This window comes from Harpia harpyja, chromosome 18 (assembly GCF_026419915.1).
Source record: "Harpia harpyja isolate bHarHar1 chromosome 18, bHarHar1 primary haplotype, whole genome shotgun sequence".
NCBI lineage: Eukaryota > Metazoa > Chordata > Aves > Accipitriformes > Accipitridae > Harpia > Harpia harpyja.
The window spans coordinates 17501561-17529002 of record NC_068957.1 but is presented as its reverse complement, the minus strand read 5'-3'; the positions used below and the strand labels follow the sequence as shown (position 1 = coordinate 17529002).

The following is a 27442-nucleotide window of genomic DNA, read 5'->3' as shown; positions in this document are numbered from 1 at the left end:
AGTCAGTCACTTCACATTATTAACTAGTGGTAAATGCAAAGCAGCTTACCCATTGCACAAAGTTAAGAAGAATACACAAATATGCAGAGTTACCACTGAGTAAATGGCATCCTGTAAGTATGCATTCTCACTTCTCTCCTGGTATAATTTTCATGGGCCTGTAACTTCAATAGGAAATACTGCATTTATGCATTAAAACGACAGTTTTAGAAGTTATGCTTTCAGAAAAAGGACAGATATGCAAATATGAAATTCATAACTCATTTATTGAATATATATATGCAAGGATACCAATAAAAAGAAACTAATACTGCAAACTACAACTTTGGAAGTAAAGCCAATATAACAGGAACAAAATATACATAACATTGTAGATAGGAATGCATTTACCCTCTTTCATACATTCCTTGTCTTTACACCTAATGTAAATGTATGCTAGAGCAAAAGCTGCAAATATTAGCCTAACCCGAGTGCTTTTTGACAAGCAACAGTTCTCCAGGATTCTTTAAGGGTTGAGATGTCACTGCTGACTAATGAATGAGCATACATATGCATATACAGAAACTGCTTCAACGAGTATATAAATCAAGAGCTGTGTTCTGTTTTTTAACCTCCACCACTAATACAGTAGAATCTGTTTCTGGTGACATGGAAGAAGAGTTACTATTTGCTATAATGTACCTTCAGTTCTCTTAAGATTAATTTCATCTAATGAGGATTAATTTTCTTGTCAATCTGATTCAGCGTGTTAATATTTTTGGAATGCACTGATTATCACCTGCCAGGTAAGTCTGATATTTCAAACAGATTATCACCTCTTCATCTTTCACCCTGGTTTAGCATGAAGTTATTTTTCATATAGGCAGCAGTAAGAAGCAAGCTCTCTTCCTTTGTATTACATTTTAGGGCCAGATTTGGTATAATCATACCATTCTAGATCAGCACAGCTCTTTGTACCTAAAGATCAGACGTTGTGGAGTGTAGGTGTAACTCCTACTAGAGCCTTATCACAGAACCTCCTATGGATCAACACCTGCTGAATAAGTAGATCTTTTGATCACATAATCTATTTCATCCTAGCTAGCTGCACTGATGCTGATATTGAACTGGCCTTTCACCCTTCCTTGAAATGGAGTGATAGCACAGCTTACTGCTATAGTGTTTGATCACGCCTTGAGACTCTGGCATTACACCAGCTGTATCCTCAAGTTATTTGAACAATATCCTTCTGATGCCTGTCCTTCCTTGGTACAGTCCTTTCTTGGTATAGCACAATCGCAGATCTGTTAATATAGAGATACAGTGAGTTGGGGAGATCTGTTAATATAGAGATACAGTGAGTTGGGGAGAAACCTCCCTTTCTCAGAGGGTTCCAGGTGTCTTAAACAGCACACACTACTCTTGTGAGCAAAAGGAATGCCCAAAGGCCAAAAAAAAAAAAAAAAAAAATTAAATAAAGTGAAACCAGTTTCATAAGACAAGTTTTGTTAAATTCATGAGTTCTGATTGTGAGATGAAAGCAGAAGGTGCCTATTAAAAAAAAAATCTCAGTAACAAATAGACTGCATTAATTTAACTAGCTAATTTAAACATACCTATTTCACCTATAGAGCACTTTCATTACTTCTAACATTTCTGGGAAGGCAGTAGATGCTCCAGAATAATCTTCAATATATGCTTGCAAAGATTACATTACTTTACCAAAAAAAAAAAAAAAAAAAAAATTTTTTCAGACTGTCTGAAATTCCAAGCTAAAATACACATAAAAAGACAGTAATGGCAGTATTTTGTCTTTAAAAAAATGATGTAAATGTTGTATACTATCATACATTGTCATGCTTTTTAAAACTACAATTAAGGACGTAAGAGATGTACAGTAAATACACTGCTGAGGTACATTTCTTCTAAATATTAACACCACGACAGAATTACTCCCCAGCAGGTGATGCTACTTGGGAACATATAAATACAATTTTTACATTGTAAGGCACTTTTACCCAGCATACATGAGTTGAAGTCAGTCATGACAAATTTGAGGCTCGTAAGAAAAGATTTTTGCTTTTGACTTTGTTTCCATGAATTCTGAATTAATGACAGTTTAGTCAGGCCATCTCAGCACAAAGAGGTAACAGGTAAACCAGCCACTTACTTTTCTGCTACCCAAAGGTAAAGTGCTGTTCCGGTTCTTCGAGGAATGGAATGGGGTAATTTATTTCATAACAGATGAATTACTGGACTGAATATTGTACTAAGCAACTGACACACTATGAATTAGAGCTCAGTCTCAAATACAATCAGTATGCTGGCAGATCTACCCCATGCAACCTTAGTTAAAATACAGTAGCTGCAAACAAAGTGCCTTTTTTCCATGGGAGGGCCATGTCTGAGGCACAAATCTAGAAGTAATTTAAACATTGAAGGATGTTATTTTGCATTCTAAAACTGTTCTGAGTGGCTGAAAAATGTTCATATTCTAGGAGAAACAAAACACCTTGATAGACAATTTCAATAATCGATCTGTCACTGCAATTCAAGTCACGCTTTTAATTTTGAAAGTTACAAATACAAAATAAAAATGATCAATGGCATCATGTTTAGAGCAGTAACTGAATATTTTCTGTACAGAGCAATATTTCTTTCCAAAATGGCATTATTCTCCAGGAAAGCAAACAGAATTGATTGAATTCTAACAGGGAAAATGTTAGAAACTCCAATATACAGTAATTGAGTCCCTCAAGACATTAAGGGAATGCATAAGAAGACAAATGACACACGTTAAATCTTTTAAAAATACAAGTAAAAAATGCTACAGAAACTCATGTTACAAATGAACTGTTTTTGCAATACCAATCACAGAAGAACTGTAGCAGTTTATAGTCAAATCAGTGTATTTTGCTTGTTTCCTTCCTTCAAATCCAGAAGTTTTGTTGGGAGTTCAGAGTGAAACAAGTCAAAACCCTAAACAAACAATAAGGTGATGGATAGCAACAGACAAACATGTGGACTAGATTCAGCTTTTTGGTTTTATTTAAGTAAGTCTGAGAACGTGCTTTAACAGACCAACTGAAGAAGCTAGTAGCCATTAGAAATGACAAGGTGTTTAGAAAGCAGTCAGAGGACTGATCTGTTAGGTTTGGTATAGCCTAGATCTGATTATTTCCTAAAGGAACATCAAACTCTAGCAAGTAGAATTCCATGACGTGATTGTTGACTTGACAGAAAAAGAAAAAATAATCACTAAAACAATAAGGATGATAAGCAAAGTTTCTCATATAGTGGTCATAAGATTAAAAAATAAATACCAATCTAGCAAAAAAGGTTGTTTCCTCATTCTTCTTACAGAATATGGGACCTTTATGCATATTCTGGACAAAACATGAAGTGTTCCACACAACACAGAACACTTGAGGTATGGACGTCAGATATGGTGGCTAAATTCCATAGTGAGTTAAGAGTTGTAACTCTCTGAAGTAAAAGAGATTGGGCTGCAGAGGCCAAACGTTTGCATGGTAAGGTTTTTAATCACATTTAGTGAAGCATTCTTTGTAAATCAGGGACACAGAAAGAGGTGGGTCGTTGGGGAAAGAATGAACTACAGCCCTTTGGCATGAGTTCTAAAGCTCACAGCTCAGAACCAACAGCTGCTCAAGTAAATCTCCCGCAAACAATGCTGGGCGGAATGAGCAATCACAACAGGAACAACCTGAAATGTTCAAGCGTGCTTCGGTGTACACTGAGTCCTTTTCTACTGTGTGCTTTGCAAGCAAAAACAGAGAGCGGCTTTCCCATGTATAGCCTCCGTAACTTGTGTATGAAGAAAATGCAAAATTCACAAAGTACCAGCTTGTTGCCACCACAAACTTGTCCATGTTGTTAATTAAACTAGCTAAGACCTTCCCTCATTGCATGAATCCACTAAACAACTTACACATTCCAAATCTTAAGGTTTTTATTCAGTCCAGAAATATAGATCTTACTTCATTTCAATGTCTGCCTTAACTTTTGACACTGTACATATTACATATCATTTATATAGTGTTTCATTTTTTCCAGACACTGCAGACTACAAACTACATAATATTGACATGTAAAACTCTGCCACTTACTGAAGGCTCACACACATGAACGTTTCAGGCAGTTCAATGAAATTTCTAACAGAGTTGGGTAGTAAAAAGTTACTAACCCTTTTCTGATTTTAGAAAACAATTTAAAAGAATTAGTAGTTATGATGTCTTAGCCATTCCCAGTTCTATAACTCTGTCCCTTGAACCTGTTTAAAAAATGATGAAAACAATAGTAAATTTAAAATCATACAGAAAGGCATTTAGCAGCTCTGACATTACATCTATATTTAGCGATAGAAATGAGGGCCTCCCTTCTTATACTAAGTCAGCTGGATTTAAAAAATGACAAATCCTCCCCATTTTTCTACAGTATACCAATAGAAAGTACTCATCTGCATACACTAGATTTAAATACTTCACTGCAATGAACTACATTAAATGTATATTGCGTTTCAGTCTCGGTAACAGATCTGTCAGGAGTAACTTCCATACCTAGTTTCCATTGAGCTGCTGCTGAGGAATGTCATTATGGTCAGTGCCTGATTTGCCACGGCTTTTGCTTTCTCTTTCTTCATCCTCTTCATCTCTTTCATCATTTCCACTATGGTTTTTACAATAGAGTCTAGCACAATAAAAGAAACAGTGAAGACTTTTACTGAAAATACCTATCAAAACCAGACTTTCCCCTCAATTAGTTTTGAGATGTGCTACAAGTCAGTTGCTAACTCTTTTAACTCATTCATGGTTTTCAGTCAAGCATCAGTTAAAATGAGAAACAAGGTTGAAGACTAGCCAACAAAACTTTGATCAATTCTAGTTTTCAAGAACTGCTACTACACTGCTCAGAGAATGCCCTCTTGTGGGCACAACCACACTGGCAACTCAGCTGCAGCCAAGTCACTAACACCAGCAGTATGGAAACTTAAGGGCTCCAAAAAACCAAAAATAAGCTACAAAACATATCAATATGGAAGAATCATGACATAAATTATCCAGGGTTTCCTCAGTATAAATACCAGATTAATCGAGGAAGAAAATATAAGTCGTCAATTAATTTTCTCATTTCTCATATTACAAGACTACTACAGAAATTTTAAGTTAGCAGAGTAACCGAAATATTTTGCAAAGTCGACAATTACTTAAAAATACCATTTTAGATGAAATAATATTCTCTTTTTTAATAACATACTTGACTAGCCAAGTTAGGCTGAAAAAGTTCCATGAAATATCTTCACTTTCATTACAGATTCAAGAATTACATAGGTCCTTACTTATAAATTCCTCGTGACATATTCTCAATGTATTTAGCTTTGTCTTCTACTCCACAGTGGTAATGGTATGTTTTTATGCAGGCTTTAATTTCACACCCAATAGTAGCACCAGGCTGGCTGCAAAGTGTGCATTTCTGTGCAGGGGAAAAAAGAGAATGGCACTGTTCAGCCTTTCAATCTCTTGCCTCTTAGTATTCAGTTTAGTGTTGCTCATATTTATGGCTACCATTTTGGAACAGAGTAATTTCTCTGGCAGATCATCCTTCCAATGAGAAGTTAATCAAAGATATTGTAAAACAGAAACCACATAATACTAACCTATTAAAATACGATCACTAGGATTTACCTGTCCATTGCATTGAAAATTGCTACATGATTGCACGTATTATTGCATTTCCAAGATCATTTTATTGCCACTGAAGTTAGTATGCTAATATAGGAAGTCTTAATTTTTTTTTTCCAAGAAACAATATTGTTAGGAGTTGTTTGTTTTCTTTTCCTCCCCATAAATTTCTTAGCACTTTAAAAACATCCTGAATTTTAATAAAATACAATGTGACATGTTACCAACATCCCCATCTCTGAGGCCTTAATACGTTTTCATAGTAAAACATCAAAACAGTGGGAAACATGTCACTGCAAGAACATATTCTCTAAGTTTATTTGTAGTTTTACACAGTGTGCTTTTAGTAACCCAGGATCTAAAGCTCTTACTCTCTTATAGTTACAGGAAGGCTAATAATAATTTACTATGTACGTTGTCACAAAGAAACCTAAATACCACGTTCCCAAACACCAGTAATTTTTAAGGTGATTCCTGTCTGGCTACCTGTCCCAAAAGTAACAACACATTTAAATTTTGTGTTTAGAAACAGATTGAAAAGATTGTTTCACGAAAGGAAGGAGGCAGAGCTATATACACCTTAGTAGAATCAGTTACACATTCATCACATTCTGCAGATACATACCATTCTTTTTCCTCTCTTGATTTCTTGAAGTACAGTTTTGATATCAAAATCACCAAACTCTGCCCTTGAAGTTGTTGTTAGCTGGACAGTGCCAGAAGAGAACAACTGTAAAACAAGCAAGTAAAAATAATTTCAGGTCACCAACATGATCAGAAATTTTTTTATGTGCAGGCATAACCTAATATTGAACATCCCCTTCTGTGATCTCAGACAGCATGTGCTTTACCAACAAACTAGCAAAAAACCCCATGCTGAGTAATTAGTATGATGAGTATTCTTTCTGATACCCACCTGACTGCTTTAATTACATTTGTTGCCTTGGAGAAATGTATTTTAAAAGACAAAGGAGTAGACAAGAAAAAATGGCATGATGAAAACACAAAGTAATAAATGGGCAATATTATCAATTACACCATTGAACTTTTTAGGAATACTCCCATTTCCTTCCCCGTGACATATATGTAATTCAGCTTCATGGCACAGCTGATGTCAACATACCTGAAAAGGCCTGAGGGATGACAATAGAGCACATAAGTACGATCCCTACTATCATCATCCTGGTATATTCAGTTTAAATTGTCTTCAAACCAAAGCTCAGGTACACAAAGTAGCGAAGAATACTCTAAGACTCAAGGCTGCTGGCACACACCAGCTCTCTGTTTAGTGAGGCTAGGTATAGGAAGACAATTAATACTCCACAGATTGCCTGAACTATTTATTCATTTTGAGGTACAACAGGAACCACTGAGGTTTGTTACTCAAAGCCCTACCTCATTCATAGAACGAGTTATATGAAAGATAGTGGTATCTGCTCATGTTCATTGAAATGAGCACATTCTTTTCAGGCTGACAGTTCTATAAATGTGATCATCTAAAGGAAAGCGTTTTCTAGAACTTCCATGTCCCACTCTACTTGTGTCACACAGCCTGAATCCCCTGGTCAGAAAATTAATGAAGTTCATGGATTCTTCCCAGATTTTGTCTGAATGCCTGTGGAGTAAAGGTATTTTATTTTTGGAGTGGATTCTTTTAGTTAAAACTGTTTTCTGTTTTCTTTTTAAATATCGTGTATGCATTTAGATGCTAAGGGAGCATTTTTAATAAAGAGTCTCCCTGAGCTAATTCCAACTCTTAGCACGTAGCCAACTTTTATCCATATTGTCTGCAGTGAAAATAAATTAATTGCTCGCTTCGCAATTCTGTGGCGCTTAAAGAGATCACTAGCACACAGACAATACTCGTGCATAATTACATGTGAGGGTACTGTATTAAAATCTAAAATAGCAATTCAGACAAAATTCACATAATAGACTGGTTAACAGAAATACTGTTACTCACCATGCACTTATAGTGTGCTGCAGCCTTTTTGGCATTAAATATATGAAGCTTTCCTCTAGCTTCATTTTCTTCTTCACCTGCATGACAGAATCCACATTTAGGTTTTGTATCACTGGGGCTGCTTCTGTGGGGAGACCTGTCTCTCTGAAAGAAAAACATTTTACTAAAATATACTGCTGGGTTACAAGTAAGGTTGTAATTTTATAAGCCTATGGCCACCAGCTGGAGGCTCAGACAAATACAAGTTATATTTGCAGAGAAGAAATATGCAATTCTGTCTTCTAAGAAGTTTAGCATATTTACTGCTTACATAGGAACTGCTTTCTATTTCATCTGTGCCATGTGAGGACGTAGATCTAGTGTCTTCTGATTGCCCTTTTAAATTTGTTTTTCTTGGCTTTCCCTTACGACCCCTCCTTTTTCCTTTGGGAGGTGAAGGCTCCAACTCATGTTCATTGATACTTTCTTCTAAATCTGCTTTAGAAGTTAGAAAACATCATCAAATAAGATTCTCAAAAATTTTACGCAAAACAAAACAAACAACAACAAAAAACACAGACAAGAAAAAACATAACCTGTATTTTGGTCAGAAATAAAAATAGCAACTTTTTCCCATTTATTACAAACATGCAACTGCAGATCCTGAAAACATTATTTACTTCTTTATACGTATCACACACCTTTGCATCTTTATAACATATGAAGAAGGTTTAGCATTTCTTACAACTTCTACTTTCAGACCCAGAATGTGTCCTCAGATACATATATCCACCTCCACTGAAAATCAGAGTCATTTAAACTACACTGAAACCAGAAAATGTTTTCAACCATGAAATAAGCTTTTGTTTTTTTTTTTTAAGATGCCTAACTCCAATGTAAATTGTCCTTGATATTATGCCAGTGTATCCAAATAACACCTCTCTCCTTGCTTTATTAATTGATGCCTTTTGACTTAAGAAGAAGATTCACCCATTTTGGCTATAACATTAGCATCAAGTTTTAAAACTGAAATGTATTTTGCCTGCATGAAACAAATCTAAAATTTCATTTTAGTTACAGTATATTTTTACATCTACAGCTAAAAGCAGCTGCCAGTTTACAGAAAATCACCCACACTGACAATATCCCAGATAAAGTATTTATAGGCTATTAAGAATATAAGAAAGTGTATTTTTAATACAGACATACCAAAGAGGTCTGACAAGTTCCTTTGAAAATGTCAGCTCAACTGCTGAATGCTACATAGAACTGTAGTCCAGTATTCTAGCAGACTGTCCTTTTGATTACTCAAAGCTCTACAGTTAATACAGATCAATTCTGCAAACTTAAGATTGCCCAATATGATCTAAACTATATCTTATATTGAATAACCAGCTCTATTCAGTCACTAACAACCTCCCTTATCATCAGCTGCTCACAGAAGCAGCTTTCTTTTTTAATATGTAACACCCACCCCTGCTCAAACTGCAAAGATATTTCAGCAGACTTGTTTAAAGAAACATGCACACACACTGCTAAAGAACTGGCTTCTCAAAATCCAAACCACAAACTTCAGTATGAACCCCCAAAGGGAAGGAAATCCTAATCAGAAGATTTGGAACATCTACTTTATACAATTAACTAACTGTTGTGGTATTATTATTTAAGTATTGCCATAGCACTTATCACTGTTCTATCGTGGTCTCACTATCCAGACAGGACATCTTTTTTTGAGACTAAATGCTGCTTCGCCAGAACTCATCTTTCTTATCTATTATCACATAAAAATCAAATCACATTTCTATCTCATGATTAACAGCAACTCAACTGCACAAAAGTTTGAAGTCAAAGACTTGAACATATTCCACAGCCATCAACTTGAAGATAACTGAACTACTGGCCCAAGGCCTTGCAAGCAAGTGTATCCTATTAAACTTAGTCTATCATATCTCTCACTAATCCCTGAGAAAGCTACAGCTTCTTGCACATTTATTAATGGAGAGAAAACTAATCCAAAGGCACCACAACAGGTTATACTGAAACATAATTCCCCCAAAGCTTTACTCTGTTGTATGGTTAGAAAGAGGCAAAAATTTGAGAATAAATTGATACAAATCTGCAAATTGCTTTGGCTTAAATTGACAGATTATTCAGCTATACACAGATATTCCCAAGTTGCTACTAAAATACATCAGTCTACCACAACGTTCCTATGCTTTAATATATATACACTATGCTTTTCTAATTAGATGACAAAAGCACCATTTATTTTACTCTGAAAAAATAAAGTACATGACGTGGATTATCTAATGAAACAATACATTTTACATTTTCTTCTCAGAATTTATGATCTAACATTATTTTTCATTTATCATTACGTGCTAAATTCCCCAAGCAAGATTATGCAATTTAGGTATCGTACCTCTCAGACTGCATATAGCAAATTTTATTACAACCTGAAAATGTCTTTCAAATAAAAGAATTCTTTTTTATCTTGTCCCTCATCATATGAGCTCTCCACCAATGTATGAAAAGAAATTTGTGAATCTTTGTCTCTACTTTTACATTTACAGAAATCACAGATGGTTATTCTAGAAAAAAAAGTCTTAACAAAATGTGACTATTGAATTCGTGACCCTTTATATAATATCAGTAAGAAGTTAAAAATATTCCTTCAAAAATCATTCCACAGTTTTCCCTACTGTATTTGATGAAGCAAAACGTACTCCATTCACCAACATTCCTTATTTTTTCCAAAGCTCCTTATCAATTCTGTCAACCATAATGCTTTCCACCTCTTAGTCCACCCTTATTTTCCAAATACCGTTAAAGCATATTCTGAACTCTCTACAGTCACACTTTCAAAACTAGAAGTGAATCATAATTGCTAAAAACCAAGCACACGTTACGAAGACCAACTTTTTATAAGAAATGTCACAGACTCCTTACAGAATAAGTTCTTAAATGCTATTTTTAGCCTAATTAGAATATTTAAGATTTGAGAAGTAAAAATGCTACATTTTTAAAAGATTGTTTCAGTGTAAGATAAAAAAACATCAAGATCGCCCAGCTTTCCTCAAAGGAGAACCCCTTTTCTGTACTCAAAACTAGTACTTCCAAAAAAGTTCAGAGTTCATCAAAATCTAGATACTACATGACCCCTTCATTAAAATAAAACTCCTTGCAGATTTAGGTCTCCTACTACAAGTGACATGGACCTACAGATTAACACCACCAAGATGTGAGGATCTGCTCTACCACATCTATCTGCAAGACTGATATCTCAAAACATTAAAGTTTCTCCCATTTTTAACAGCACTATGAACTAGTGTAACAGTACAGGAAGAAAGAGATTGTAACCAGCTTTAAAATACACCTGCCTTGGATGGTCTTTACTGTTTAATATACAATTTGGTTTGTGCCCTATCCCTCCCCTCAAGCCCACTGCCAGCTTACCCTGTTTCCCTGGCATCTGATGGTTGGGTGTTTCCAACTTCTCATGTCAGCTTGAACTAAGGAAAACACAAAAAGTTGTTCAACTCCTCCCTGACCAGATGACGTTTTATCATGGATATCACCCATACTCTGAATCCCCTGAGATTCCCTAGATATTCTTCAGCTGCCCCCCAACCCATATCTCCCATTACTGCATTGATTTTTAAAATCATCACAATATTCTCAAGATAAAGTTATCTAAAGTCTTCAAAGGAGGTATCTTACGAGCTTTCTTCAGAAGTCCCTAAATGCTATATCTGAAAAAACAAGCTTAATATGCAATACGGTCTGAGAAGGAGGGGTGGGGGTAGAAATCAAGAGGAAACATGCTACATTTTAAAAAGCACCTAAGAACATGATATTGTAAATTCAGATGAGTGAAAAGATGAGCAGCAACAAGCCCCAAATTTGCATTTTAGATATCCATAAGCAGTACAAAGTACCACAAAAAGAAGACTAGCAAAATGCTGTATTACATAAACTGTTAACAGGGAGACTCAGCTTCAGAGAGAAATCTAAAAATTCTCCTTTGATCATGACTAGAAGGAAAAAGGATCAAGATGTTTTGCTGTTTAAAATAAGGCTTGGCAGAGAAGAGGTTGAGATATTACTGATCTATTCTGTATCGCATCAGCTGGAAATATACATGGAATCACCCTTTTCCAAAAGCTAGGTTAAAGCAAAGGAATAAAAGAATTAAGTGATTTAAAGGTTGTGAAAGAACAAATAAAAAGAGGATGTGTACAATAAAGGCTAATACTGCTCTCTGTATGCACCTCCTACATTACCTTAAACAATAGATTAAGTGAGCCAGAAGCAAAGGGGGCTAAGTCTGTATGAGGAAGATAATAAACAAAACTGACTGGCAAAATATATTTGCAAGTAGGACTGTACATAAAAAGAAGCCAAAATGTAGAATGTGGAAGTGGTTTAGACATGCTGTTAAGTAAATCTGAAATCACACATATGTATTTAAAGTTTCACAGTGCATTTGGGATAAAAGAGAAACTCTAAAAATTACAAAGAACAAAATCAACCTTACTAGATTTTTAGAAGATAAACAATATAACAGAGAAAGAAAAAAGTACTTTAGCATGTTAAAGTAAGATGTCCTTAAAATATGGCTGAAACCCAATGAACCATATGTGGCAACTTAATTATTTTAAATTGAAAAGAAATGTAAAAAAACCCCGAAAACCTTATTGTCCCAGTAGCCAATAATAAAAATGTGAATGCATCTATAAGCATTAATAAGAACCAGAGATTTGCATAAAAACACTTGCAAGTGTATATAGAATCCGGTAAACTGATCATGAAATAATAGCAGCTCTTATCAGCAAATGATGTGAAATTAACGATCAAAATGCTGAATATAATTTTTGGTTTTTTTTTTTTAAATGGAAAAAGACTAACTTACATTAAATGTATCTAAACTGGAAAAAGTAAGAGTGGAGAGGAAAAAAATTAAATTACCCCTTAGGTCCCGTCATTAATGTTTTCCACAAGTACCAGATACCTCAAGGAACTGATGCCTCTTGTCCAAAAGCTATTTTTGACTGAATAGTACCTATGTTATGAAGTACTTGAGATTATTTCTTTAATTAAGTACATTTAACATAGAAAATGAATAAAATATTCATAACCATACAATCTAAACGCTTTTTCAAGCAAGCAATTGTTGGCAAAGACTGAAGACAGACAATAGCTTATCTGCATAATCAGAAAGCTTATGACAACTGGTATGATAAACCTGTTAAGTATGAGTTAGCTGACCAAGTTTCTATTCGTATAACATCTTGCCTAGATAGGAAGGAGATTTATAATGTAAACACCATGGGACAGCTCCTCAGATAGGACAAACCATTCACCACATTACTTCTACATTTTTTCCTTTTCCATTAGCTGTGCGTTTTTCCATAAGAAAACACCATTGTGATGTTTCTGCAACGTACCTCATTAGTCTATAATGGACTGCATAGGAGATTGCTAACTTACTGCCTAGACCAACTGTTTTTGTCCTAAGACTACCTGTATATTTGATGCCACATTCAGAGCAGCATTCTCCGTAAGACAGATGAGAAGGCTGAGTTAACAGAGCCTAGGAAGAATTTGTTACCATCCACCAGCAGAACTGAAATGACATTGAACTCCAATGTTAGGGAAACTTCTATACCTGACTGCATTAATGCATACAATGTTAGGCAAGCTTATGCTGTGAACAGTGTTACAGAAAATGCAACTATGAACAAACACTGATTAAAGAATCCAAAGATGAATCAGGATGTTACCTAACTATAATGCCAAAAAGTTTCAGATGTTTTTCCTGCTAGCCTCTGGCTTACACAGTGCTTTGAAAAGGTACTCAATTTGATACAGATTGCAGCATCTCTAAATAGGTCTCAGAGAGAAATATTATCCTGACTCAACTTACTGAGCAGTATGAGAAGCATAGATTTCATGTTTGATCTTTAGAATAACATGAAAAGGATGCTGAGACAGGGAATGCCCTTATTTCCATTGTGGAAACATAATTCCCTGAGGTTCTGAGTACGGCTACAATAGGAATTACGGACACTTTATTTTCTGACCCCTCAGTTCCCAAGCATCTGTTTTAAACATTAACAATAGATGGCTGTCTTCATTATTCTTTGTTTTACCACTATGTAACAGAAGAATGAAATTACATTCTTATCTTAGTTTATATTAAACTATTCCTGATCAGCTGAATTTGTTTTAAATGCAACACAGGGGCCAGGGCAGCCCCACCTGCAGGGAACTGAAAGAAACCAGATTTTAAACTTTTCAACAATTATTTCCAGTACATTGGAATAAATTCCAACAAACAGTTCCAAAACCTTAGTTCAACAATACTCTATTCTTCAAAAAGAATAAATGCAATTGTATCAAACTGAACAGTAATTCAGCTAATAGTTAGCTGTGACAGTTTGAAAGCACTGGCACCAATTCCTGTAACCTATTAGGTACTGAAAACTTAGATGGCTTGCCTAAATTATGAATTAAACTATTACTTGAAGTTCAGGTCAGATTATTTTGTTAGATTTGTAACCAGCAAGACAAAAATCTAGACATGAAGCTTTCAGTAACTTGGTCTGCTCCTCTGAGCAGGTGTCTTCAAATCTGTTGACCTCACAGCCACAGCCTAGTATAAAGTGTGAGAGTACCTCACTTTTACTGTCCTTCTTCCAGTTAGTGAGAACACAGCACAGAAGAATCGATCTGAATTATATATACACAAAGGAAATATAGGAGAAATACAATTTTTCTGTTCTATGTCACCTGAAGGCTAGGCCATACAGATAAATTAGACAAATGCAACAATCTGTTGAAACAGATAATGAATTTAAGAGCACAATACTTTGCTGCCATGTTTCATATTTTTATATTCAAACAGAAGGTAGTTCAGCAGCTCCTGTCAATTAAAGGAAAATGAACTCCCATCGCTCATTAATTTTGTCTTGATGAGTACAGAGACACTTAGTCTGATGAATTCTCGTGCCACTTGAACTTCATGACAGCAATAAATAACATCCAAGAGGTCCTTTTCATTAGGTTTTAACCGGGTAACTTTAATTCCAACATAGGTCCTTCAACTACATTTCCATGCAGTCTCAAGAAATTTTCTTTAAATGTTATCAAATGGTTAACACGTATTCTTTTTAAACTAGAACTTCTAACAAAAGGTACATTAGCCACATCTCGGACTTGAATGAGTATGCCCCCAAAAGCATATATTTTCTACGGAAGGGAAGGAAAAATCTCACTATTAGGCAACAGTGCTGTCTACAGATAATACACTGTTCTGGACTGCACCAAACCAAACACTCCTAAAAACTCTTCCAACATCCACTAATAGAAATGACATAATAAAAATATTTGGACTGCAACAATTAAATCAGAGAACAAAGGATAAAAAACCAGATGTTCTACACTGACCAAGAAAAAAAACCCCAACAGCATCCCAGAGCAGGAGCAGTAAGTTTCCATTAAAAAGGACTGATAATTCCAGTGCCTCTGTGGACCTGCATTGAGTGACATAACCACAGATGAGCTTTAACTATTCTGTTATGAAAACACTGCTGAGAGCAAGGACTCACAAAAATGTAACAAAAACAAGAGGAAAAAAAAAAGCCACTATGTTAGCATCTAGTATCCCCAGCTAGTCTATTCACTCTTCTCTGCAAGTCCTTTCTGGTTTCACACACCACCATTCTTTCACATTTAAATTCCTCTTCGATACTCACATTTTCCTCAAGAAATAAACCAACAAAACACATATATAAAGCTTAATCTCACCATCCAACATCTTCCAGTTACCATTTCACTGAGCAAACTTCAGTATTTAAATATTAATAAACAAACCCTTCAAAGTCCCTTCTTAAACTCTGAAAAGCATCCTGTATATTTCTGTCTTCTAAAGGTAATTAGTTTTCAATGTAGCAAAATACCATTGCTATACAATGCTGTAAGTAATTTCCATAAGACAGATGCAATATGTATTTTTACTTTTGTTGACTTAAAGGAGGTCTATCACAAAAGAGCCCCAGCTTCTGGCATTATCAAATCCATAACTGTAAGTAATAATATTCTATGGGTATAGTTCTCTAAACTGTATGGACTAAAAAAAGAACCTACTCCTTGGGAAAGAGCACAGGATAAAATTTCAGTCAAATATTAAACAAAAACCAGAAAACAAAAATGTGAAGTATAACTACACACATTTCTAGAAGTGTAAAGCATAACAACTAAATATTTTAAACAAAAAAATGTGTGCAAACTTAAATGTCAAGTAAGATACTGTTGGGTTCTTTGGCCTCAGTACTTCTGAATTATGTTGTTTATTCCTCCTTCTCCTACCCTCAATCTAAGGGTCTCTTTGGATGAGTCTAGCTTAATATTTTAATAAACTGCCATCATCAACATTTAAGAAAAAAGCCACTATGCCTCTAGTAATTTTTCCTATGTCTTCTCAGACAAATATATCTATACAAAATTTAAAAGCCTTTGCTGTTAGAGAATGACATCGTAGAATTGGAGATAATGGTTTCTGAAAACTCTTATAGAAAAGCACAAGTTCAGATCCTGCAAGGAATTTCAAGCAGAAAAAGTCATCCATTGGCATTGGGCACCATGCAGAATTGGAGGCATTTTTCAATAGATGTCAAACACTGAGCCATTTTGTGAATAAGTATAAAAGATTATGTTTAAGTATCAGTTAAAGAGATTAATCTCTTTCTGGACTCAAATGTCTTTCATATTCTGTTTCTGCTAACAAGCAAAATGAACCCCAAAACAAACACACACAGTGCCAAACTACAAGGTAATGTGTCCCTGTCTCTTTGGAGAATACATACAACATGTATACTGCTTTTCTTGTTTAAACCTAGTAATAGCAAAACCAGAGTGTTTTATACAAAGCACACAACAATAATTACTTAAATAGACTAAAAAAAAAAAATTTTTTTTAAAAATCAGTTTTCATTTGGGATTTTCTACTGCCTCCAGTATCTTTCTGAACATTGAAGTAACATCCAAACCTTACCATTAATGTATCTACTACCCACAGCATAAAAAGTAGCATATTACCTTAAAAATACATTTGGCAAAAAGAGACTGAAGTAATCTATGAAATTTAATCTTCACTAAATAAAGAGTCATGTACTCCTCATTAGTTAAATCTGATGACATTTCAGTTGAAAGTAATGCAACTGTTTGCTTTCCCAAATTCAGATACAGTAGGAAAAAGGAAAAATACCTGCATAAATACACAATAGCACAACTAGTTTGGAATTTTAACAAACCACATGATTTATCTACGTTTGTGGCATATCACCCCTCACGCATTTCACAATTGTCCTCTGCAAAGATGCACAGCTTTTATGAATGTATCCATACAGCTTTTGTCGTTTATCAAAATGACTCAGAAATATATCTATAAGTGATCTGATCACAAACCTTTTCATTTACTATTGGGCTCTTCTTATTTGAAGAGTTAAACTCTATTTAATAGTTCAAAAAAATAGTGAATATTTAGGAACATTAGCAATAGCAAAAATCAGCTGTTACCTGACAAAATATTTTAGATGTTAATATTGTGAATATTTAACTACAAATATAAGCCAGCCTCTTCCCAGAAGGGAATGCATTACTTCTACCCAAACTTTGTTTTGACAGAACATCAAATCTTTCAAACATCCTAAAATTTATGTTTTAGGTTTTTCTCCACCTCAATCAATAATTTTTAGAGAAAATACAGAAATCAGATGGGCTTCCAAACTCATTGTTTCTCAAAAAAATGTAGTTCTAATTTTACTGAAAACATTTATATTCTCCAGAAAAAATTAAATTTAACCAAGTATCTTTCTACAATGGGAAAAATTTATATTGAATAATTTTACCTTCAGAGTTATGCGTAGTTTTCTTGTGTTTTCGACATAAAATCCTATAAACAAAGTAGTTGAAAACTGTCAAGTCAGTCACGATTCACAGATTATTTACTCATCTTTTAAATTTAAATGCCAGTACATTTTTCTCCCACTTGTAAGACTCACTGATATAAAAATCTTGCAGTGAAAATATGCTTTTCTAGCACATCACTATTTTGAATGCCACAATCATCATTAGAATTTTTTTGCAACAGTTTTGTTTAGATTCCAAAGTGGGGTTTTTTTTTTTTGGTTTGCTTTGTTGTTGGTTTTTTTTTAAACAAAGAATGTGAAATATAAATACAAAAATAAATATAGCAAATAAGTAATAGTTACATGTAAATGCCTTGTGAGGGTTTCTCTCTTATCTGAGCTTTATCATGCAAAGCACAGTAGTAGTGATATGTCTTGTGACATGTTTTCACATCACAGCCAATGGTTGCTCCAGGACAATGGCATAAAGAGCACATCTGTAGAGAAAAAGCAAGCACAATTCATGTTACTGTTGGCTTAGTATTTCTGAGTTCAAAAATAATATAGTTACCACTCCTGGTGACAAAATAAATGGAGTTATGCACTTGGCATAACTCTTCCTGCTCTGAGGTTGCAGTTATACAATAGTACAATAACCATCATACATTGATTATCAATTCAATGAAGAAAATAAGTAATTTACTTTTCTGGAACGTGTTTGATGAAAGTGACACAGCTATTCACCAAATATCCCACTCCCAAGGATAGTCTGTACCAACCATTTCAGAAAAGTTAAAATCATAGATCATACTTGTTTAGTACTGAATTACATTATGAAGGTAGGTAAAAAAAAAAAAAAAAAAAAAGACACACCCATTTGGCAAAGAATCTTGCAGTCAGAAATACCAATGACCTGCAAATTTACCTTAGCCTCAGCAGCTAACTTTACCTCTATTTTCTGTACAGTTATTTCCTTAAGTCATTTCCAAAACACTGAATTTAGTGAAATATTTGCTAAATACGATGAATTTATTTCAATTAGACTAAATTTTGCTCTTCATACTTATATTGCAGAAAAGGTTAAATAGGAGCCTGTTGCTTTACTCTCCTTTCCCAATAATTAATTCTCATATTAGACTCATCATTGCTTAGGATACACCAACTATCATGCTTCTAAATTGTTCACTGCCCTTCTTATGCTGTGTTAGGAAAGGAAGTAATCGATAGTATCACAATATTTTTCTCTGTATTAATTCTTTACTGACACAATATTGCCTCAAAATCTCAGAATTTCCCATTAAAGTCCCCTCCCAAGACAACCAGAGCTTTTTGTATCCTGCACACTGCCCACACACCCAAAAGGTCACAATTAATTCCAAAACCATAAGTGTAAGCATGCAATGTAGGATACTCCCTACGTATATCGTTGTGGAATACACTTTCTGTCCACTGCACTAGCTTAGTCAAGTTCTTCTTGTTCGTCTCAAATATGCCAAATAAATATGCCACCAAAGTTATATATCACCATCCTGTTTTTCAATTTTAACAAAGTTAACTGAACAGTAAAAATGTCAAAGCCTTGGATCATCTCCATTTACTCCTCTGCAAGCTCTGAAATGGTACAGTTATATACCATTCCCTAGTTGTTATCTAAATTGTATGGGTATTTTATCTCATAAATTTGTTATACGTTATGGTTTAACATATAATAATGGCTGATCAAAGCTCTTTATAAAAACCTAGGTTGAAATTATATCCATTCAATCAATTTTAGTCAGTACTTCAGTATTTTGAAAGCCAGAAACGACTAAAAGAAAACTTTATTTTTATGAACACCATGATGTATCTGTATGAACAAAATTTTTATCCTGACTTATTGGTCTATGTTTCCTGACAGTAATAAAATGTTTATTCCATTGGTACAAGTCCGGCTGTCCAAATGGTCACTGTCAACAGATTAATTAACTCCCAAGCTATATCAGGTGTATGTCAAGTTTGACAAGCTGCAAAATAGGTAAGCTCTTTAAAAAAAAATCCTCCCATGCACAGCTAACAGAAATACTAATGATATCAGTGCCTTGTACTCCCAAATATTTAGACTTCAGAAGTTTTTATGACCAGCCTATTAAGGTTTGAACGTACAAACTTTTCTCAGATAGAAATATATTACCATCAGAAAGGCTCTACATGTCAGTCATTATCGCTTCAGTAATGAACAGGCCTCAATTTTCAGTGCATATCTGGTCAGCAGCAGCACCTTCTGAAGGAGGGCAACTACATAAAATCTGTCAGCAGACAAATTTAGTCCAAGCTATCAATATAATTACTTAACCCAGTGCACCACGCCGAGATATTTTTGCTCGATGTGTTCCCACATAAAAGAACAGGCTAGAACAGAAAGCAGACCTTAGAGGGGGTATTTGGGCTAACTATAAACATTTAGCTTTAAGCTTCCTATACAAGTCAATGGAGAAAGACAGATTCCTCCAGAGTGATTCAGAGCTGTAGTTTTCTGACAGCTACAGACAGAGATAAGGCACCTAAGTTAAGATCTAAAATTATCTTGTAAATTCTCTCCAAATAGGAAACATCTCAGGACTATGAATCTACTAGGTTAACCAAATCCAGGTTTTCTGCAAAAACCTGAACAAAGTGCCTGATACATACAGCTAGTGAGCTCCAAGAATACATCCAGCTGTTGCATCAGTGAAGGAACAAAAAGAGATTCAGAAGCAGAAAGACAGAAACCACCGATGACACAAAAAGAAATAACGTTCAAAAAACATTTAAGAGACCCAAGAGACAAAAAGTTTCTTTATGATCTGTAGTTCCATTTACTACCATGTTCTTTGGAAATTCCTAATCACAACATGAATGACTTGTGAAGAGTTATTTCTTTATGCTTCAGCTAATTAGAGCAAATAAAGTTCCCTGTGTTGGAAAAAATTCAAATGAAACACTGGATGAAATATTAGACTATTATTATATAATTGTAGTTCTGCAATAATACTTCGGACTACTCTTAGTAGGTCAAAAGCTGGTAAATACGTAAGAGTGCTCTAAATAACTAAGCTGAAAATTTTTAATGTGAGGAGTGAATTGATCACTTGTAAAAAATATTTTTAAAAAGCCTCACTCATTCCCCTGAATGGAAAACAACTACTTCTAAATAAATAAATAAAAAAATAAATAAATAAAAGAATTAGCTTCTCAGGAATTAAAAAAAGTCATTGCTGCTCAATTCTCATTAATTTGGTAGAGCTGTAATCACTATTGTACCCACATACCTCATAAGACATCTATATTCACAGAATCATCTACTAAATCAATATAAAAGGAAGCAATAAAAGTACCTTTGGTAGTTAAAACCAGATTTTGGCAGCAAAACCAAATACTGGTAAAAGCACAATAATACCCTTGCCAGGTCCCTAGAATGTGGGTTTCTTTCTGAAATCTAACAGAAAATATTAAATAGAAATTACTGGATTAGAAACATAAATTTAGGAAATGCTGTTGTTTATATGCAGCCCATCAAAAGCAAAAACAGGCATATTCTGTAAATGAGTTTTCAAATTTGCTTGGAAAAAATGCTTATCTGCTACAACCACCTACATTTGCCAATGAGGAAAAAAAGTGACTGTAAAAATAATAATTCTGGATTTATTTTTTAATAATTCCATGACTAAGCTACAATACTTAAAACAACTTTATAGAAGGTAAGAAAACATTGTCTTCCATTTTGAAGAGCCAAAAATAGACACTTACCAGTTTAGTGCCTCTCTTTATTTCTTTCTGAATATCTTCAATAGAGAATCCACCAAGACTCTCATTATCAGTGTGTGAAGATACCAGTGCAGATGAGAACAGCTAAAATTACAAAAACAAAACTTATTTTTTAAGTTGCAAGGGTATAAGTGATATAGAACATTTATATCTATGAAACCCGCAAAAATTTCAAATTACAGTGATTAATCATTTGTGCCAATGCCACGGCTGGTTAATTTTTTCATTTGTTTGTAGCCTTTTGCTAGCTCACTAGTTCCTTTCCTTTTTCCCATGGGTTACTTACCATACATTTGTGATGTGCTGCCACCTTCTGGTTTTCCGACATCAATAATTGTCCACATTCATTATCTTTATTAGATCTACAAAAACCACACTTTCTTTGTCTTGAAGAGACTTTTTTCTGTCCAACTGAGCTTGTCATGATTTTAAATGACCTTAGAATGCCACTTCAATCCTCTCAATGCTACAGAAAAAAAGGTGCAATCAGCATGTTAACATCAACAAAAGGCAATTTAACTTACAGTTTTGTAAATGTAATATTGGTTGCTTGAAAGTGATCTGTCCCTTCTTACCCTTTTCTTTACGCTACTTCAATATATCCAAATAAACGTGCACCCAGCAGAGGCAGTATTCTGCCATCTTTTTATGAAATTGTACCAGCAAGCAGAATTAGTTATTTAGGCAAAAAAGTTTGAACATTAATATAAAACTTTCAATACTAACATAAAACTTAAGGGGAAAAGAAGAAATAGGTGGAAAACCCAACAAGTACAGCGATCATTAGGGGAAAAAGTTAGTGCAACTCTCATCCCATTCTTATAGTTATTTACTACAGCAAAGGTAATTGTAGAAAATGCACTACCCATGCATGCAATAAAGTTCATGCTACCGAACTTCTTCAAAAACAGAAGCAAAGAAAAACCCAAGTGTCCAGCATAGCATCCAGAGGTTTTGAGTGTAAAAGCTCACAAAGTAGCACCGAGATGAGTAACTACCCTTAGATGAGGGTAGAGATGAGAAGATAAAACGTTACCATTTTAGGTATTTCACTGATACACTGTGGCTAGTCAAACAGCATTAGGAACAAAATTTTAGAAGGCTCTATGACTAATGCGCTGCAATGGAACCTTTTCAAGACCCGCAGCTAATTTAGCAGTACCATACTAGTTTTCAGTAAGTGCATGAGAGGTGCTAGTCTCATCTAAGAAAAGTAACTTAAAATTAAACTCAACGTGAATCGCAAACTTTTCATGTGTTACCAGCAATACATTTTTAAATATAGCATTGAGGTCCCAATCCCCTAATCAGGCAGACACTGTAAGTTCAAAAGTGAAAATACCTAACGACTGTACATGCTTCTTGTCCCAGTATTAAGTAGTTTGTGTTCATTTGCTTCTACAACTCTCAAGAAATAAAATAACATCCTCTTCAAATAGACTTTCTTACAGCTTTTTACTTTGGAGATTTGAGCCTTACTGTCAGAACTGGACACAACTGCAATAAAAGCATCCTCCTCAGCCTTTGTCTACATTAGATTCATCTAAATAAGAAAAGCCACCATATAGTTTGATATTTCTGTTGGAAAAAAATATAAAACCCAGCCATAAGAATAGCAGAGTTGCAATACATCCACACTGTGCTACAATGGCGATCTGCACAAAAATGCACGACTGTGTTCTGAAATTTGCATAGGCAAACCTGCCTGCTTCTCAGTGCTGTCAGACTCTCATAATACTAATATCACTCACTATTTTTCTAATCAAAAGCAGAGGAATGTCATTAAGTTTCTGCTGGCATATACTACAGCTAAAAGACAGTCCTGTTAGATTCTCACTGTTCTGTTTCAAGAGATTCTCACAGACTGAGCTTTAACTGTTTGTCTTGCAATGTTTACTACAAAACTCCTGCATCAAAAGGTGTCTGTCCTGCATCTATTGCCTTTGCTTTATCAACAGCTTCATTTGCTTTCTTTTATAACTGGGAAGCAGTTTACTAGCCGGTGACGCATACTCATAAGAAGAATGCATAGATATCAGATCTTGCTGATTTGCACAAAAAATGTGCCAATCTGGATAAACTAGTCACACCCATTTGCGGTGGCAATAGAGAGTCCTTAAGTGTTAAACACAAAAGAATTACTATACTGTATTCTTCTAAAGAAAAAACAAAACAAGACCATTCTGTAATCCCTTCTGAGTAGAAAGAAGGAATGGTTTCTGAAGGAAAGATACACAGATTTTCATATGTGGGTTTGGGGGTTTTTTTTTTGTAGTTTTTTTTAAACTTAAAGTAAATAATAATATTTGGAAGCAGGAAAAAGACCTACAAAAGGCAAGTAGGAAACAATATCACAAAGATGTCTTGCTCTCAGGTCACAGTCAATAGCTCAACATAAATCACATAATGATGGGTTACAAATATATTAACAAAACAATTTAAAATGCAAGAAATTCTGCTTTGGTATAAATAATTTGATACACGCACACAAACACACATTCATCTGGGTCTACCTGTTTCATCTTATATTCAGATAACATTATCAATATATTGACAGCAATGATAGTAGTTCTTAAAATGAAGATCAGGGATTTCCTTGAACACATGTACAAGTTCTACTGACTTACATGAATAAGAATTACTACTATAAAAAATAGCTATCTTTCAATTTAACAAGCAAATTCGTATTTTAGAAAATGCAAATAATTTATAGAACACATAAAAATTTATTAACTGGCTCTCATAATCTTTTATTTATAAGAATAGTAACTTTCCAAGAAACAAGATTATAAAGAATCTTCTCACAGCTTTATACCTTCCAGTGCACTAAGAGATACGAGAAGGCACTTCATTACAGCAATACTAGAACCTGACATAACCTAACTTCTTGAAGTACTTTTGCATAATTAGATTTTTTTAAGGCTCACAGTGAAGTTAAAAATAGTGCCAATATTTACTTGACGATGCATGGATGTTGATGTTATAACAACAAAAAAATTAAATTAACAAATACTATGTTTTGGAATATTTATTCAATTATAAATAATTTAATACTTGAAAAATTATTCAAAATGCAAACAGACCAAAAAGCATCAGGGTACGCCAGAAAGGAAACTCACATTCTTTTCACCATCAGATTAAATTACTCTGACAGCATTTTACAAGGATATCTAAAAGTTTTCTTTCCAATCCGGCGTCCTTTGCATTTGTATTTTCTGTATCACTAGGCATTAACAGTATTTATACATTTCTAAAGACTGCAGGAAAAAAAAAAAACCAAAACTGAGCATGAGAAATATTTCAGAAGCATTTAATCTGTAGACCTCTCCCTAAATTATGTTTGCTTTCTCATAAATGTGAGAAAACACTACACTGGGATCACTTTTCTTTGTGCCAAAATGCACTTCTTATCCTGCTAGTTTAAAAACACCTATTTTCAGAAAAAGATCAACCAAGTTACACAGCTGTACCAGGCCCAGAATTCTGAAGGCAAACAGTCAAAATTCTGTTTTCATCTCTCAAGTTAAGTCACCCAAAAGCAACTAATCCAGTTTGCCAAGTATCAAGCTACATTTCATTGGAACAAGAAAAATAATGCAACTTAAAAACAGTTCAATATTTCTGTTTTCCATGTTTAAAAAGCTAACAAATGAATAAGACTTATAAAATAGTGTTTAAACATACTGTTGACAGAATCTTGCTTGTCAGCTTTGTCAGAGAAAGTCTTATAGATTGGATCACAGAAAGCGATGTACTATGGAATCACTGACTACGAGATTATGCGCCATCTCTACCAAAATGGAACACATGTACTACAAAACACAGATTATTACATATAGATATGTTTTCCACAGGCTTGGTCTAAAAAATGAAAAGTTACGTCTACCTTAAAATCACAAAAGAGGAAACTCATTCAGTGATTCTTCACTCAAAAATTTTGGTTCATTTGCATTTGTGTTTCTTAATGCCCACTAAGGTATTCAGCATGGTGCTTCCCCTAATAGCACCTTTATTTTATCTTTAAAGCAGCATGTTTTACAAACTCGTATGGCCTGCATACTGTTTTACCGAGTTCTAGACAACAGATTTTTGAACATAAAAGAAGAGTGCAAGTTCAACGACTCTCAGGCAAAGAAGGATGTTCTCAGTGTATGAGACATTGTTCAGCACTGAAGAACGGAAAGTAACCTGGATTCTAATTTCTATTTATTGCGTGAATATGTTTCAAGAACTACTGCCTGTTTATAGGAGTTAAGGCCCCACTTGTATTTCCAACAAAGGACAGTGACCTATATGCTGTACTTTCTCATGTAAAGTTTGTTTTGCTGTGCGGCCTGTGTGATTACAAAATCATATTTTTTAAAAAATTAGGATTTATATTTGTCCGTGAAGGAAATTTCAGACACACAAGGAAAACCTACAAGTATACAAGCTTTGTAAAATCTCACTAAACATGCTGAAGGGGTTTGGACTCTCGAGAAAAGCTACAGAAAATACTTGCGTTGATTTTTTCAAGATGCTTACTAGAGATACCAGAATTTGTGTTCAAGAAACTTTCAAGTGCTTTCTAGTTTCTAGGGTCAATTGCCCATTACTGGGGGCATTATTTTGGAGGGGGGTGGGGGTGAAGCTGGGGAGAAGGGAGGTATCCTGTAGGTGTCTGTAGTTGAGAACCCAAAGTCACAGGTCCCATGGAAATCTTTATCCAATAGTTACATTCACACAGCATCCTACAGCCACTATAAAAAGTAGGATAGGAACTTATACATGCAACTTCCTCAAAAAAAAAAAAAACCCAAAGGGGGGCAAAGGCAGGGGGGAGGCCCAATCCTGGAAAGTCTAAACAATAAGAATAGAGCAGGTAAATAAAAATTACACAAAAAGAGCCTGCGGTAAGGAAAATCTGGCAGACAGCAGCGACCGATCTTCAGGAAAGTTTACATACTCCCACGGGGAGCGGGAGATGAGCCGATAACGGCACCTCCGTCGCTCGCCTCCCCGGGGGGCATCGATGAGGCACGGCACGGCACCCCGTTGGGGAGGGACTGCCGCGATTTGCCCCCGCAGGGGCCCGGCCACAAGCACCGGCGGGGCCTGACCCCTCCCCGACGGAGGGCCTACCGGGGGGGGTGGGCCTCGGTGGGACGCGGGGCTCCCGGCGAGGGCGATCCCCCTCCCCGTTCCTCACCGAATTTTGGGGGAAACGGGACTCCGGAGACAAGGGGGGGGCGGATCCTCCAGGGAAGGAGGGAGCGGGCCGAAGCGGGCGGAGCGAGCGGCTGCCGTCGGCTCGGGGAGGGGAAGGGGGGACGGGTTAACGGCACCGGGGGGCGCCCCCAAAGAGGCAGCGCGGGGTGCCGGGACCCTCCCGGGGGCGGGCGGATCGCTGAGGCCCAGAGACCGGCGGCGGCCGGCGGCGGGAGGGCAGGGCGGGCTCCCCGGGCCGGGGGATGAGGGGGCTGCGGGCGGGCGGGCCGGGGGTCGTCGTACCTGCCCCGGGCTCGCGGCAAAGAGGCGGTTAGGCGGGCAACGAGGCGGTTGCAGGCGCTCGGTCGGTCACTCAGTCACTCACCCGTGTGGCGGGTGGGGCGCCGGGGAGAGGAGCAGCTCGGGCACACCCCCACCCCCCCGTCACCGCCGGTCGCTCACGGCCGCTCGCTCGCCGGGACCGTCCCTTTCATTCGGGGCAGGGGACGCTGCGCCGCCGCCGCCGCCGCCGCCGCCGCCGCCGCCGCCGAGCGCAAGCACGCACGCACGCACGCACGCACGCACGAGCGGACGCGCGGACGCACAGACGCACGCACGCACGCACGCACGGCGCGCTCGGGCCGCGACGGCGCGACGCTGCGGGGCGGCGCCCGATTGGCGCGCGAGGCGAGGCGGCGCGGCGGGAGCGCGTCGGGAGCACGCCGGACCCTCGCGGCCTCACTGCGCACGCGCGTCGCCCCGCGCCTCTCCCCCCCCGCTCCCCACCCCCACTTCTCCGCGAGGTCCGGAGGCGAGCGAGCCGGGAAACGGAAGGGGGCGGGGCGGGGAGCTCTGCGCCTGCGCACTGCTCACCTGCAGCCGTGGGGGGGGCGCGCCTGCTTGCTAGGGCCGCGCAGGCGCAGTCCTCCGCAGGCGCGCGG

General features: G+C 36.5%; 1 protein-coding gene across 5 annotated transcripts; it reads right to left on the bottom strand.

Moving 5' to 3' along the window:
- Positions 1-247: 247 nt before the first annotated feature.
- On the bottom strand, positions 248-27074 carry PHF6 (PHD finger protein 6). 5 transcript variants are annotated; one of them, XM_052814040.1, is made up of 11 exons: positions 26805-27074; positions 21601-21780; positions 21297-21398; positions 17895-18028; positions 17532-17575; positions 7952-8118; positions 7642-7785; positions 6304-6408; positions 5336-5469; positions 4557-4686; positions 248-4270 (listed from the first exon to the last, which is right to left on the bottom strand). In XM_052814040.1, exons 2-10 carry the CDS (start codon positions 21736-21738, stop codon positions 4557-4559), a joined length of 1098 nt encoding a protein of 365 aa, XP_052670000.1. In that variant the 5' UTR covers positions 21739-21780; positions 26805-27074; the 3' UTR covers positions 248-4270. The 5 variants fall into 5 exon arrangements, with proteins under 5 accessions (XP_052670000.1, XP_052670001.1, XP_052670002.1 ...); XM_052814041.1 differs by having other exon boundaries at positions 248-2958; positions 26887-27074; XM_052814042.1 differs by having other exon boundaries at positions 248-1283; positions 26887-27074.
- Between the last annotated feature and the right edge of the window lie 368 nt (positions 27075-27442).